We start from the raw sequence: 14,892 nt of genomic DNA, 5'->3' as shown, positions 1-14,892 counted from the left end.
CATTACTCACCATTTCCCCAAACAACATTCCTGTCTTCTTCCAGGCATGGAAAAAGCATCTGCTGCTCTTTCTGTGAGCCTGACATCTTTTGAAATACCACTCCCCAGAGGTGTTGGTTAGGGATGTATTTTTGCTCATCGGCCCTGTGCCATGGCTGTACCCTGTGTTCCTCTCCTCTCTTCACCCTGAAGCAGATAATCAAGAGTGTCTATTGAATGGCAGCCACAAGATAGAGTCAAATCCCAAAACAGAGCACTGTAGCCCTGCTCTTGCAATTGTCCCACTGATCAGACCTTTGCTGTCATGCTATCTCTGTAGGTACATGTGTTCTGGGTAGCAACGTCCAGCATGATTTAACATCCTTCCTCCAGATCAATCCAATTTCATGTCACATGCTTAGCTGCATCTGTCATTTTACCTTTTCAAGTGTACTACTGCCTTGGCTGTTAGACATTCAGCCTCTCCAAGACAGATGGAGATTCGCAGTTCTTCCCCTCTGAGACAGTTCCTGTCTGACACTCACACATGGACTGTTAGGGCACTGCAGGTCAGAGTTTGGCCCCTGTGTTTACTCCTGTGGGGAAGTCTCTGTCTAGCCATGTAGACTGACAGAGCATCCTTCTTAAAGCTGAGTATTGATTGTTTCAGCAGAAGAAACACAGTGGTTAGATAAAAGCAATTCAAAAACAGTTTGTGCAAATGCTTCTGTGACCCCATAACCCTGTATCATAATTAAAGCAGATCAAATTACCTTAGTATCAGAGGTACAGTCATAGGCCCAGCCTTTCTCTTCTGTCCTCATTTTCCCAGATATGCCCCTACAGAGTTAACTGAGTATATTTCTACAATAAATATTCCCACAACAAGGCCAAAATATGGTTTTCATCAATCATTTTATAGCTGCTTCAAACCTGTCACACCAGTGCATGTGTTTACAGCAACTTGGGGAAAAAAATGCAGACAAACCATAAATAAAAGCAAGAATTTGAATAGAAAACCTGAATTTTCTGTCACCAGGAAGGGTCAGATGATCTTTCTTTGTGTCTCATACAGTGGCGAGTGCACAGTCTCCAGTGAATAAATAATTGCAGATCCAGGAAATGAGATTATTACTTCCATGAAGCTATTGAAAAGGAGAGCACGCTGAGCCCTTCAAACCTGTTTCCTGATGCACAGACCTGCATTTGCCTATGGAGCACAGCAAACCTGAAGGACGGGTCGCGTAAAGAAGAGCCTTATAATTGCAATAGATGTCCCGAAACAGAAATGCTTTGATTGCATGAACATGTCCAGGCTGAACCTTGTCATTTCACAGGCCAGATGCATTGGAGTGAACTCCACTGGGTAATCACAGAAGTGAGGATGGCCTTCTGCGTCCTGCCTCCCAGCCGTAACCGTGCTGTAATATAGTTGCTTTTGCAGTGTAATTGCTTTCTCTGCAGGGCTTCTTCCTATTGATTCTGCTTGTGTGGATTTAAATTGTTTGCGGGTTGGAACTAGACTTAAGTTGGTCTGCATCTCTGCTTTTCTGTGCTAGGCAGCTCACGTGGCAGTTCTATCTAAGAGACTTTAATGATGGCTAGATAGCATCACTCCCTGGCCTGTGCGTATGTATTTGATTTGAGGAGAGAGGCTGGATCAGATAAGTTCAGAACATCAATAAATATGTGTATTTTGTTTGGTGACACTTGTTCAATTTGAATCTTTTTCCCAGGAAGCAGCTTGTGTTGTGTCATTTTTTCAGCATGCTGTGTAAATGCTCTGCATCTGCAACTGTCGAGGATGGTGCCATCTCATAGCAATGCCATCTGCTCGTTCACAAAGTGCTTTTTGCGTAGATAAAAAATGTGAGGTGTTACTCATAATTAGGCAAATCACATGCTGTGATCTGTGATTGATTTGATTTCTGTTGCTGGCTACCTCGCATATGTCTATGTGTCCATAAGTATTGTCTACATATCAGCATATGGATGCAGATGAATCAGAGACTCATGAATTCTTTTTCCCAATCCAGACAGATGGAAATGTTTTCCTTTCTTCTTATTAGCAGCAGCTGAATTTCAGTAACACCAGGGGCCTCTGCTAGGATCTTGCCTGTGTTTCGTGCTGTACATGCATACGTAAGTTGGCATGGCCATTTATAATCTAATACAAGAAGTAAGCGATCCATGACATGCAGGAAAGGAAAGTTATAATTTCAAAGCAATGTTTAGAGATAGCCACGTTATTAGCCTTCTTGGAGAACAATATCTGGCTATATAACTTGGTGTTATGCAGTGCGGTAACAGAATGCCTAAAAGGTGCTGAGAGCATTGCAGAACCCAAGTGTCTCTGCTGAATCAGACTTCTGGAAAATATTACTGTGTCTTTCTTAGTATTAACCCTATATACTCTTCAATGTGTATTAACCTCAATAACTGAGATCCTAATTGTTTCTGATTGTACTATGGTCCAAGTAACGCTGACAGTAAGAGAAAGTTAACTCATAATTACCAGTTCTGTATAATTTTAATATTGTCTTCAAATGTCTTTTATAGATAGTGAGGTATGATTTGCCAGCAGTTTTAAAAGATGTTTAAGGCAGGCACTAGGCATACCAGAAAGGCCATAAAGATGAAAACACATGAACAGAGGTCTGCACACTTGTCTGGAGTAAAAGTTACAAGCAATGGAGTAGCTATATAGGTGGATGATTTAAAATATTTTAAACTTCAGCAGAGCTCTCTTCTGTCCTATGGTCCTGTGCCCAGCTACAGTGTGTTCACTTCAGCAGGATATCTGTCACCACTGGAGTTGACCATAACTAGGATAGCCTGAGGCAGAAAATGGGCTATAACTTAGCACAAATCCATAGTCCTGCTGCTACAACACCTCCTATAGACAAGGATCCGATCAGTGCGAGCTGCCACTAAGCAGCAGCTGCGGTTTGGTATTTCTGCAGAAGATTTGAAATGGTTAGTGAATATTTGGTTGATTTGTACTCGAAGTGGTGATCAGTGTGCTGAGAACCTAGGACTGCATTACAGTTTCTCGAGTCCTTAGTTTGTACAGGGGCGGGGGGGGCATTCCCAAGTGATGCCAAGTTAATCAACGCACATTTGATTGACTCTGGTATAACACCTTTGGGTTGAACTCTGAGTGCAGTGAAGTGCTTGAAGCATTTGGTCATTTTACAAGTTGTGCCGTTCTCTTCATTTCAGCTGTTGTCTGAGGGTGTCTTGCCAGAGGACTCCTGGTGCTGATCACACTTTAATGCCCTGGAATTTTTTCTGAAGCCAGTAATGCTTAGATCAGTCCTACCAATACAGAAAGTTTTGTGAATGTGCAGCAGCCTTCAGACGTTACAAATCCAGATTTCCCACCCCCATGGATACTGAATAGAACTCCAACATGCACGGCTGCATTTTATTTTTATGTGTATGTCTATCGGTTTCATCTTGTCATCTGTGCTTTTCCTCATATTATAAGTCAATGAAGTAAAAAAGAAAAAAGAATAACAAAGAAGTCAAGGCAGATGTAATGTCTTGGAGGTTTTTTCGGTGTTGTTTTTAATGTCATCACACATTGTGTAATATAATTTTCAGAAGAATCTCAGCTGCAAAGCAGCTGATTAGGCATCTTGAAGAAGCAGCCACTCTCTCGAATCTGAGATTATTACAGGTATTTTTCTAAAGAGAGAAACCCCTAGACTGCCAGAAATAAATCACTTTGAAGGATACTAACCCCCTTGGGTAGCCATCCAAAAGCAGAACCCAGTCATTTAGATCTCACATCACAGACCTGCCTTCTTTGCACTTTAAAAAGAAGAGTCAGAGATGTAATTGCTTTAATGCAGCAGTGGGAAATCTATCTTTTGTTTCTATTGTTATTAAAATGAGCTTCAAGAAATACCATAAAAGAGGGGAGTTTGTGGTATTAGACATAAAACTCCAACAGGTACACTATCTATGCTGTTAAAATATGTCATGTTGTGTGTAAGGACCATGGTATTTTCTGAGCTTCATGGTACTATAAAACATATCTTTCTGCAAAGGTGACTGTACCTTGTTTGCATAGAAGAAGGAACTTGGATTTTTTTGTTTTAAGCATTTGAATATTTAATAAAATGTCAGAAGCTGGAACACAGCACATTAAGTCAGCACATAATACTACATTTATACCTTTGAGTGCCAGTTGCAGGTCAGGGCTGTATCAGCTCCATTATTTATCCAGATTACATGACCTGGGCACATTACACTTGTGAAAAGAGTTTGTTTCCTGGAAGAAGAGGATGCAGACTACATTTTGTTATCTCTGCACAGGACCTATTGCCTCCTCCCTAAATATAATCGTCTTTAGACACAAATATAGCACAATCTGGGGCATTTTGTAGCATTTGCTTTATCTGTTTGTTACCAATTCCATTCGTGGTTTACTTTCATTCTCCTATGAAAATCTTACACTGTCAAATCAGAAGTTTTACTAAAAAAGGGATTTGGTTACATGAACAGTATATTCAACTGTTTGAAGGACAAAATCAAGATCAAAAGAGATTCAGTGATTAAACAACAAAAAGTATGTTCAAATCGTATTAAGGGATGTTTTCAATCTAGCACCTAGGGATTTAGCTACACGACTTAAATTTATGTGCCAGAAGGCTTCTGGGCAAAATCCTCTTCTTGCTGTGGGGAGCTGGATCAGAAACAGGAGGAGCTATTGGGTTTACTTTTGAAACAGAAACAGTAATGGTTGGCTTGCAAGTTTGGCCTGAAGTCTAGATTTTCTGTTAGTGCAGATGAAGGCCAGGCTGCTCTTCCAAGCAGGATCTTAGGGATGAGGTTCACTAGATACTCCCAAGTTTGTCTTCATCACAGCCAAAGATAGATGCTGTTCAGTGTTTTGCCTGTTTGCTTTTCAGGAGGTGCACGAGGTCTGTACAATGTTCTGGTGAGGTTTGCTGTGATTCACAGTAGTGCCAGTTGCTTGATCTCTGCAGCATCTGTTACCAATTCTGCAGTTTTTTACTCAACTGTTTACTCCCAGCTCTCTGCTTTTATAGGGTCAGCTCTGAGCTTTTCCAGTGTCATACACTCCCCAGAAGAGTTTCTGCTCTGAAGGCAGGAGTGGGGGAAAGAAACACACACTTGGGGTCAGGTCTGAGTTTTTTGACTGTGTGCTCACAGCATGTTCTGAAGATCTTTGTGGTTAGGAAACTCGGCGTTTTGTGTCATGCAGTGAGGGTATTACTGGTGCTTCCCTTTGAATGCTGAGCAAATCATACAGGAGCATACAAAACTGGGTCAGGGATACTAATTTAAGCATGTCTGTGTCAACTGACGAAAAATGACAGAGTAAAGGTTAAAAAGTCATCTTTCCTGGTAGGTCTGGGGACATGCCTGTCAACTGCAAAACTGAGCTTGCATGCAGCGCTGTGTCCCAGGCAGTGTGTGCTGCTGGGTCCAGTTACATGAGGAAGTACTGCAGAGGTGATGTTTTTGTGGGTTTTCGCTAGCAGTTTACCATTCTTGGTGAAGGACATTTCAGGTGCCTGAAATTAATGCTTTGTGTCTCAGTTAATGGGCAATGAATACTTGCCACTCCAAACCAGACAGAACTGTGAAATGTTACCTCGTGCAGCTATGAGTTGTCCCTACCAATGGAAAATGCAATGCAGGAGAGTATCACTGCTGATATTACTATTACCACATTTAGTTTCTAATATAGTAGGACTGATTGGACTTCAGGAAAGGAATATATTTGTTATAACCCACATGAATACTTCCCCTCTATCAGCAGCTCCTTAAAACAGCACTCAGGGGTGCAGGCAAGTGAAGCTTGTGGCTGTAGGCCAGCTGAAGGAGAGCTTTTGCTCTCACAGTGGGCTGGCTGCTTGCTTTACAGAAAACAAGCATTTGCCCTCTGACAGTCCAGCAGTGTTTGCTTTCTGTAATGTCAGTAAGAGGTACAGTTGAGCAGGAAAATGGTGCTCTGGGTGGCTTCTCTATAGACTGCTCCTTGCCAGCCTGGATTATGCTTTAATATTTTAATTTTTCCCATTACTTTGTCAAGCCTGCAGGAAATTCACCATTTTCATCATTTCCACAAGATTTGCTTGCACTTACTGTGTGAAGTCTTTGAATCCACAGGATCAAATCAAAGCTTCTCCTTTCGACCATCCAAATTACAAACACAGTGACTGTGATGCATTATTTTAAAATTGCCTGTTAAAATTTAAAAGGATTTCCAAATATTTTTAATAAAATTCCCTTAAACAGTCTAAGGACATCTGATAAAGTATTGAATTTCCTTAAAGACAGCACTGGTTAGGGTTGCTTCAGCTGCAAATTAAGGTTGTCAGTCAAAGTGCTTTTTCTGTTTTAGTCTCTGATCTAGGAGTTTTTAGCATCTCTTCCAAAGTGAGCCAAAGAAAGACAGCTAGTGAGCTGTTAGGGCTTGTTTTGCCATGTGTTTAACCTAGCAAACAATCAGTCGATACCTTTTGCAAAGTCTTCTATATTTTACTGGATACCTCACTGCTTAGTGAAGAAACAAGCTATACTGTTTTGACACATTTTCACACTTTTCACATTCTTTATTCTGCAGCATGTCTCTAACATTTTAATATATAGGGTGGCCAACTTCTTTTGTGTGTCTATAAACATTTGCATTATTGTTAAGCCATTGGGCCTGCTAATGAGGGGGTGGAGTAAGAGGCAGAATGACGTATTCACTATGTAGGATATCCAGCAGACATGAATGGTAGATTCATGGTGGGCTGGAAGCAGATAAAGAGCCTAAAGAGTCCTTAAAGATCCCAGCCTCACCTGCCCCCAGAAATGGAGCTGCAGCCCAGAGCAGGGTGGGGTCCTGCAAGGAAAATACTTGAAATAAATCAGAAGCAAATGGGAAAACACACAGAAGGGAAGAAAATGCATCCTACTCCCATCAATGTCTACCTCAGTTTCTCCAGCCAAATGATCAAAGGAACCACTGGAAAGAAACACTAATGTAAAATAGTGTTGGGAAGGAGGTGACCACTGATTTAACTTGCAGAGTTGCATAGGAAATTAAATCAAAGGCTGTAGTTCAGTGCAGTGCAGTGGGCTGGCTAAGATGGACATGAACTGGGACTCTGCTAACACAACACAGTTAATAGAGGGTTGTTGTAAAGAGGTTAAAGTCGTAACAGCCAAGTCCGGGCATAAAGAGCAAGTCCATGGCAGCATGTGGGCTGGGAACAGCATCTGCTCTTGCGAAGAGAAGTGCAGGGAAACCTTGTTGTCGTGTTTGTGATGAGAGGAAGAAGAACAAATGACAGAGAAAGAGATTTCTGTGTACATCAGATAACATGCAGGCAGTGAAATATGTTGGGGTTTGTGTGATCAGTGATACCAGATGCATTTTATCTCAAATGTATTTTTCTGAAGAATTGGGTTGAACCTTTTGGAGAGAAACAAGTAGACAAAGATTCTTTTCCCTACTTTTCTAAACCCAAAAGAATGCTTAATCCAGTTTTCCATTCATTTCCATTTTCTTTGTATCAATCCCAAGAGTAACATATATTTATGTATTTAATATTTTTTATCCAGAAAGATTCAGAACTGGATTGTTGCATATTATACTTCGGAAATGTGGTGTGTCTCATACTTAGTGTTATAATTAGACATGCTTATTTATTGCATGCTGATATTCTAACTCTAGGTCTATCAAGTGTTATGACAGTTTATGAGAATATTACTTCACTACATAATTATTTTTATTGTGGTGATGATGCCATATTAATCTAGATTGCCACTTGCTCATGTGCATCAGAATACTTCATCTTGGGTAATGATAACATGAAAGTGTAAGAGAAATGAATGATTCTGTCTTTTCAGTTATAATTTCTGTTTCAAGAATTTTTTAATGCTTTAATTATTTTTTTTTCCTGTGTGATTGAAGGAAGCTGGCATCATCACCAAGCTTGCAACAGAGGAAACATTTTTTAAATGTTCAGTGTGTAAAAGATGTCAGTGTTGATACCTTTGTAAACAGATGATGGACAGAAAATCAGCAGAATTTTCAGCAAAAGGGAGTAATTTTTTCAGCTCTTTTTCATTTCTTAATGGAAGAAGAATTATGGAAATGAGAGCGGGCATTGCATTAAGTGCTTGAAATGTTCCTTCCCTGCAGACCAATAAAAACATAACTCTTCCATTAGGGAAATTTAGTTTTTTGAAGGGTGCATGAATCTGAGCTCTGAATCAGTGAATGAGATGACTGTGCTGGGGTAAGCGTTTCATGATGTGATTATATATTTTAAGTCTTTTGTAGGTGGATAGCAGCTTTTAGCTTGTCTTGTACGACTTCTTCAGAGCAACTTTTTCAGTGACTCTTTTTATATTAACACTTTTTATATTATCCACTTGGCTTATCTTGTAGTACTTCTGTAGTGTAATCTCCTGTTACGCAGATCAGTGACAAAGTTTCAAAGCCATGGGGATTGAATGGTTTTTCCTACCTGAATTTGGACCAGAGGGTTTCCCGGCCTTTTCAAAACACTCTAGCTACTTGCATAACTCCATAAACAAAAGTCAAATAGTGCAAATCAAAAATGTGACCTTTCTGTGCTTCATATGGCCTGTTTGTAGTGTTTATAGTCTCACCTATGACTATAGATTATGCAGATTGTAGCTATCTGCCTTTAAAAACATCCTTCATCTGTAAGTGTGAGATGAAAATGTAGCAGTAAACTGCTACTGCTGGGGGTGTTCAAATCAGGTCCCTGTTCAGAGCTGTGGAGGATTAACACCAGAACAAGTGGGTATTGAAGTAAAGCCATCTTTTTTTCTGTGCTGTTAACCATAAAATAGTAATCAACATTCATTCTAGGTTCTAGAAGATCACAAATAAAAATTAATAAAAAATAGCAAAATCATTACCAGTCATTACCACTGCTCCTTACTTCTAACGTATTAATCATACTTCAGTTTTGTATACTATATTACTTAAGCTGTCAAACACATCACAGAGGTATGTATATAAGGATGATTTGTCCTCATTTAGTGTATGAGGAGACCAAAAGCTTCTGAAACTTTTCCAAGGTCTGGAAATGATTAATTGGAATTCTTTATTTTTATTATTTTTAGTTGTAAATAGTCTGAATGTAGCCATAATGGTCTAGCTATAATTGATCAAATAAATCCCATTTCCCCCTTTTTTGCTGAAGAGCTGATCCCATGAGTGCATGCAGCACAAATAGTTAAGGCACCAAATGTAATTATTGTGAATATTTGGTCACACGTGGGGCTGGTTTTGTTTTAGTTTCTGAGGTTTGTTTTCTGCAAACACTGCTGGGAATCCTGTAGTCATCACTAGAAGTGTTCCTTGAAGCTTCAGTCCATCACAGGACTCCCATGAGTGCATTCCTGTGCTCCGGTTATATTTAATATGCAGACAACATAGTCCTTCTGCCATGATCCAGAAAAATGGCATCTATACAAATATTAGTTATATTACTTATAAATTCAGGAGGCAAGGAAGCATGCCTGACCTACATGATCCTCTATCCTCATCCTGATTATTCATTTCTAATGTAAAGATTTTGAAACACTGGAAAAAGACTTTGGTGGAGGAAGCATATAGACATAAAATTTTCAACTCCTTGCTGATTTTCTTGCTATATTATCCCCTCTGCTGATCCTATGCCTTAGTCAGTTGATGAATTTAATCAGCTGCCTGCTTTAGACATTATGAAAAGATACTGACAGTGAATTTCCACCTTGCACATTAGATTTTTGGCTGGTTTATGTTGGGGTCACCCTGTGCTAGTGCCATAGGTGGCTAATAGCCCCTGAGAAATCAGCCGTGTGGACTGGGGCAGCCTGTAGAAAACACGAGTTCCCGGGTGTCTTGGATGTGTCTGCACACAGAAAGAGCCAGATGGTTTTCTCTGTGGGTTTTCTTTGGCTTCGCTCTGCAGGAGAAATACCTGAGATGGATGCTGCCAGGTAGCTGTGTGGCTCCTGTGTGTTAACAGCTGCTCTAGCTCTTCTCTCAGCGGTAAATTTGAAGCATAAAAATAAAAAATGGGTAGAAATTTGTGTGGTCAAGTGGGGAAGACTTCATGTCTTGTGTATCTCCAAACCCAATGGATGGGTCTGGTCCCAAGCTGGCATCCCAGTCTGGAACGTGATGGTGGTACGTGCAGGATGGTTCATAAGTGATTTGAGATCAAAGGCACTTTCTACATGTTAATGAGGTTTTCTCGTTCACAGCCGTTGGGCATGGCTCACACCTGTGGCCATGTGGTGGGCAGACATAGTCACCCATTGGAGTCATCTGAAGCTGTGCGTAATATTGCAGATTTGACCCTGAAATGCACTGCTGCTGTCAGCCAGCCTCCCAAAACACCACGACCTTTGGGAAGCTTAGGTCAGGTCCCATATCACCTGCACATGTTAAAATAACAGGTTCGTTAGCTTATACTGGCAATAAAGCTAACCATCCCTTTAACAAGGTTAGTCTCTGGGACACTACCTGGACCAGAGGTGTGGAGTCTGGTTTTATCCTGGACAATAAAAATTGAGGTAGCTTGCACCTCAACCACACGCCCAACCTTGGGCCATTAAGAGCAGCCCAGCGGCGTTAGGCAAAGCTCCAGGTGTCTCAAGCAGGCTGGTCTCCGGCAGCCATCCCCATCTCATGTGCCTGCTTTCATGGTCTCGTTGCAGGGCAACCCACTGTACTTCCAGTCTGCCAGAAATGTGACAGTGAACATCCTCAATGAGAAGACTAAAGTCCTTACTCGCCTTGTAACAGGTAAGGAGGGGGAAAGGCTGTATGGAAGAATTAAGGAGGGATGAAAGTGGGTGTGTTGTGGGATGCTGCATTGGCTTTAGACAGCACACAGGAGGGGAGCCCAGGTGTCTCGTGAAGTACAAATGAAAACTTTGCTCCACTTTGTAGAAACAAAGCTAGAGACATGAAAGCCGTGCTGGAGAGGCAGCTGGCTGGTCTTTCTGATAACGAAGCAGACCATCATTTTCATTTGAAAGACAATCTAGAGACAGAAAGGTTAGTTGCACGACGTCAGGGTCAAGAAGAACATATGCAGGCTGACATTTCTGTTGTAACAGGCACAGGCTTTTCCCGAGACACTTTTAACTTGACTGAGATCTTGGGAACTCTGCAGATTAACTGTGGCTGGGTTGGGACGTTTTGCAATTTAGAGCTCTCTGTGCCCTTCTGCTGATGAAGAATGCTCTCGTGCTCCCAAGCATGAGTGTGTTTGATGGGGAAATGGGTGTTTCATAAATCCCCAGTGCACAGCAGCCTTTGAATGAATGCGTGTGTAATTTGGGTTGAAAGAGCCTAATGCATTATATATGGTAATATTATATATATATATAAGATAGATATTTATTTATTGAGATTTATCTAGAGACCAGGAGAAGTATTGCTGTGTGCCAGAGCCAGTAATCCATAAGCATGTTGTTTCTACTTGCGACTGGGTTGTTTGGTTTGCTTATATAACATCTTGGCCTCTAGTCACAGTATTAAATAATTAAATATGCAGCTTCAGTAAGCAATGATTTAAGCAGCACGCGTGAAAATTGCCTGGAGGAAGGAAATAAATTCAACCCCAAGCTCCCTGATTCTCACATTCAGAATGAATGTGTTTAGTTAGTTGGTTTTCCATATATTTTCGAGGGCATTTGGTTCACTTAAGCATCTCTGTTTCACAAGAGCTTGGGAGGACGCAGTCAGTGACGTCTGCTGGTGTGATGTTCAGGTTATTGAGCTTGTTTCTGCATTTGGCAGCAGCTTTGGTTTCAGAGCAAAGTGAAGACGTGGTCCCACATAGTCTGTGCTGCAGTGATGGGTAGGGAGGCAGTTAATTAGCAAGATACAAATGAAACTTAAAGCTTGAAAGTACTGGATTTTCTCAGAATGGCTACAAGATTTTTAAGTGTTTCCAGGGATCTCGGCATAGACTCACTTTTCTGTAGTGAGAACCATGCACACGATTCTTTGTGTGCCCTGATGCCAGTACAGGTGACCTGTGCAGGCAAACGTGGGTGTAGATGGGGTTAGAAACTGCCTATAAGAAAATACTGGCTTTCAGGTCTTATTTCTCTTGTCTTTTGAGAAATGAGACCAGCCGTGAAGATAGCCACAATTAATGCAGAGTCTGATCACCTGCCTTGTACCGTAGCATATTCCAGGGAGGCTGTTGCTTGTACTGAGTTGCACAGGGCTGCTAGATGGTGATTTGTCCGAAGTTTAGCCTAGGTCCAGTAACCAAGGGACCTGCTCTTTGTAGCCTTTGAGCCACAGACCTGCACAGAATTGCTATTCAGGCAGCTGATGTTTATCAGACTCCACAACAAAACACATTGCCAGAGGCTTTCCAGCACTGCAGTGCACAGCAGTCTGCAGGAGAAGCAGCAGAATTGAAATAAGAGCTACAAAGGAAAGTTTTACTCATCTAAAAACTCTGAAATGTGAGAGACCCTGCCATTGCCTTGGCCTGCACGTGGTTGAAATGGTCTAGGAGAAAACATTTGCTCCTGTGGTAGTGTTTAGTTTTGTTTTTTTAAATTGGACTCTGCATGACACTGATATTTTAATCCAGGTATATTTAACAGGCAGAAAACCAGGAATGTTTTACACTGAAGCATCAGTCAAAGCAAAATGGACTCAGGAACTCTTGATGCCTCTTAACAGCTGCACCAATACTCTCAAACCATGGCTGGGTATATTCATTGCTATTTCACATGTGGGTCTGTCTTTTTGTAACAATTTCCCAGCTATGCCAAGTTAATGGTGATTTTATGACATACATAATCATTAACAAAAACAAAGTAGAAATAATTGAGGGGCTGTTATTTGGGTAGAAAACAGTGCCCTTTTCTATCGAGAGGTCACCTTCTGAAAAGCAGAGACCTCCCTGTTTGGTGTGTCAGATGCAGGTTGTATCTGCAGAGCTATCAGGACAATCTCAGCAGATGGATTTATTAAATTTATGAAGCTACTATGCGATTTTCTTATACTTTTCACTAAAAGGTTGTGCTAAATCTTTTCTTCCTTCTAGGTCCCCAAGCAGTGGAAGCACACAGCCAAAAATTTGAGGTGAAAACCCTCTCCGGAAAATTGCTGTTTTCTGCAGATGACAATGAAGTGGTGGTTGGAGCAGAGAGGTTGAGAGTTTTAGGTAAAAGATTATTCACTAAATCACTGTTTTAATATGCGCCTCTTCAAATTTTAGTATAGCTTTGCCTGACTTTCCTTTATGCTTGCGGAAAGCTTCTTTTGGAGATAAAGCATTTTGCTGTCTTTATTGCTTTGAATCTTCCCCAAGCAGATAATGGCCAGCAGTTTCTATCTGAGGGGTTTCTTAATTTGCACAATATGTTATTTCCCCTCCAGAAAAAAATTCCCCTGGAAGTGGTTTGTCTGGCTCAGTGAAGTAGCTTTAAAAGCAGCTTTGGAAACTGAACAACTTTATCTCTTGGGTCTGGGGTGAAGGACAGTGAGGGATCGCTCTAAGGAAGCTTCCATGACTGCAGTCACTGGTCGCAGGGAGACCTCAGGCTTCATGTTTTTGTTCACACCACTTTCACCAGCTCCTCCTTCATTCCAAAACAAACACCAAGGAGGAGACCTGCAGTGAAAAAGTCAACATGAATTAGGACCCCACATTAAATCTCTATAGTTTGGTGGCCTTTATATTATCTGTCTTTGCTTAGCCACATGCAAGAGCATGTTGTGCATCTCTGAGCTGTCTGCAGTAGGGTAGGGTTAAGTGTCCTGTGCACAGGAGGAGAGGCCAACCTCAGCAATGCCACCACTTCCCTGTCTGCCTTTTGAGACAGACAGGGCAGCTTGAGCTCTCCTTTTGCCTGTGCAGGATCTGCCTCCCCAGCTGTCCTGCCTGCTAAGCTTTACATCGTTAATTCCTAATAAAAACTGGGGATACACTTTGGGTTTGGGGAATGGGGGTTGTTTATTGTTTGTCTGGCTTTTTTTTTTTTTTAGAGAAAAGAAACTGTTATGGTAACTGTAAATTTTTAAAATGTATTTGGTAGTTATATGAAATTACCTCTTAGGAACTTGAATTCTCTTGCTCTCCAGTTCAATCCGTGCTCTTTGGTTACTCTAAGATTTGCTTGTGAATGTTTTCATGTAAGACCAGATTGAGTAGCTCAATATTGCTAGCAGTTAGTCACATAACAGTGCCACTGGTTTCTGTGGATGCGCTGATACCTGTTTTCTAATGGCTTGATCTGGGTGCATCTGTTTGCTCTAAATTGTTTCTTACTTCTCTAGTAAGCTCCTACAAACAGAGAGATCAAAGAAGGAGCTTAGAATGATATATAGTATTTTTAATTACTATTATTTCTACATATTACATAGTGTATTATTAGTGTATTATGTATAATGTAAAGGAGCTTAAAATGAACCCCTCAGAGCTTAACCATCATGACTAGGACTTTGTATCCAACCCTTAACATTTTTCATTACCTGATGTCATGCTATTCTAGATGGTTCCAGTTTGTAGACAGGTCAGCTGTAGCTCTTTGCAGGTCACTGTTGTTACATACTGGACTAGTTCAGCCACCAGCTGTACGAAGTTAGGTGAGTTTTATGGGATAAATGTTGAACTTCACAAAATTAACAGTATCTTTTTGAGCTTAAAACTTTGAAAAGGACCATTCAAAATTATTGCAGTGTTACAGACCTTGGGAACATTTGTCACAATCTATGTTCTACCACAAATCTCCCTTCACACTGCACCCTTCAGAGCTAATGAATCGTACAGTCTTTGTGCAGAGTAGATGAAGTCAGGAAGCAACAGTTTTTAAGTGTTTTCTTGGGGACCTTAAAATGAGGGAGACTTATATCATTGGTTCTTCAAAAAAATTACAGAA

At 40.9% G+C, this 14,892-nt stretch overlaps 1 protein-coding gene across 6 annotated transcripts in view; it reads left to right on the top strand.

Moving 5' to 3' along the window:
- SGCD (sarcoglycan delta) overlaps positions 1-14,892 on the top strand; it is a 399,661-nt gene that overhangs the window by 337,270 nt on the left and 47,499 nt on the right. For all 6 annotated transcript variants that reach the window (XM_074883679.1, XM_074883678.1, XM_074883682.1 and 3 more), the window contains 2 exons: positions 10,693-10,780; positions 13,056-13,175. In XM_074883679.1, coding sequence (XP_074739780.1) covers positions 10,693-10,780; positions 13,056-13,175 — 208 coding nt within the window. The remainder of the gene's footprint in view (positions 1-10,692; positions 10,781-13,055; positions 13,176-14,892) is intronic.

This window comes from Strix uralensis, chromosome 14, assembly GCF_047716275.1.
Source record: "Strix uralensis isolate ZFMK-TIS-50842 chromosome 14, bStrUra1, whole genome shotgun sequence".
Lineage (NCBI taxonomy): Eukaryota > Metazoa > Chordata > Aves > Strigiformes > Strigidae > Strix > Strix uralensis.
Note: the sequence above shows the minus strand (reverse complement) of the source record. Positions and strands in the feature narration are given on the sequence as shown.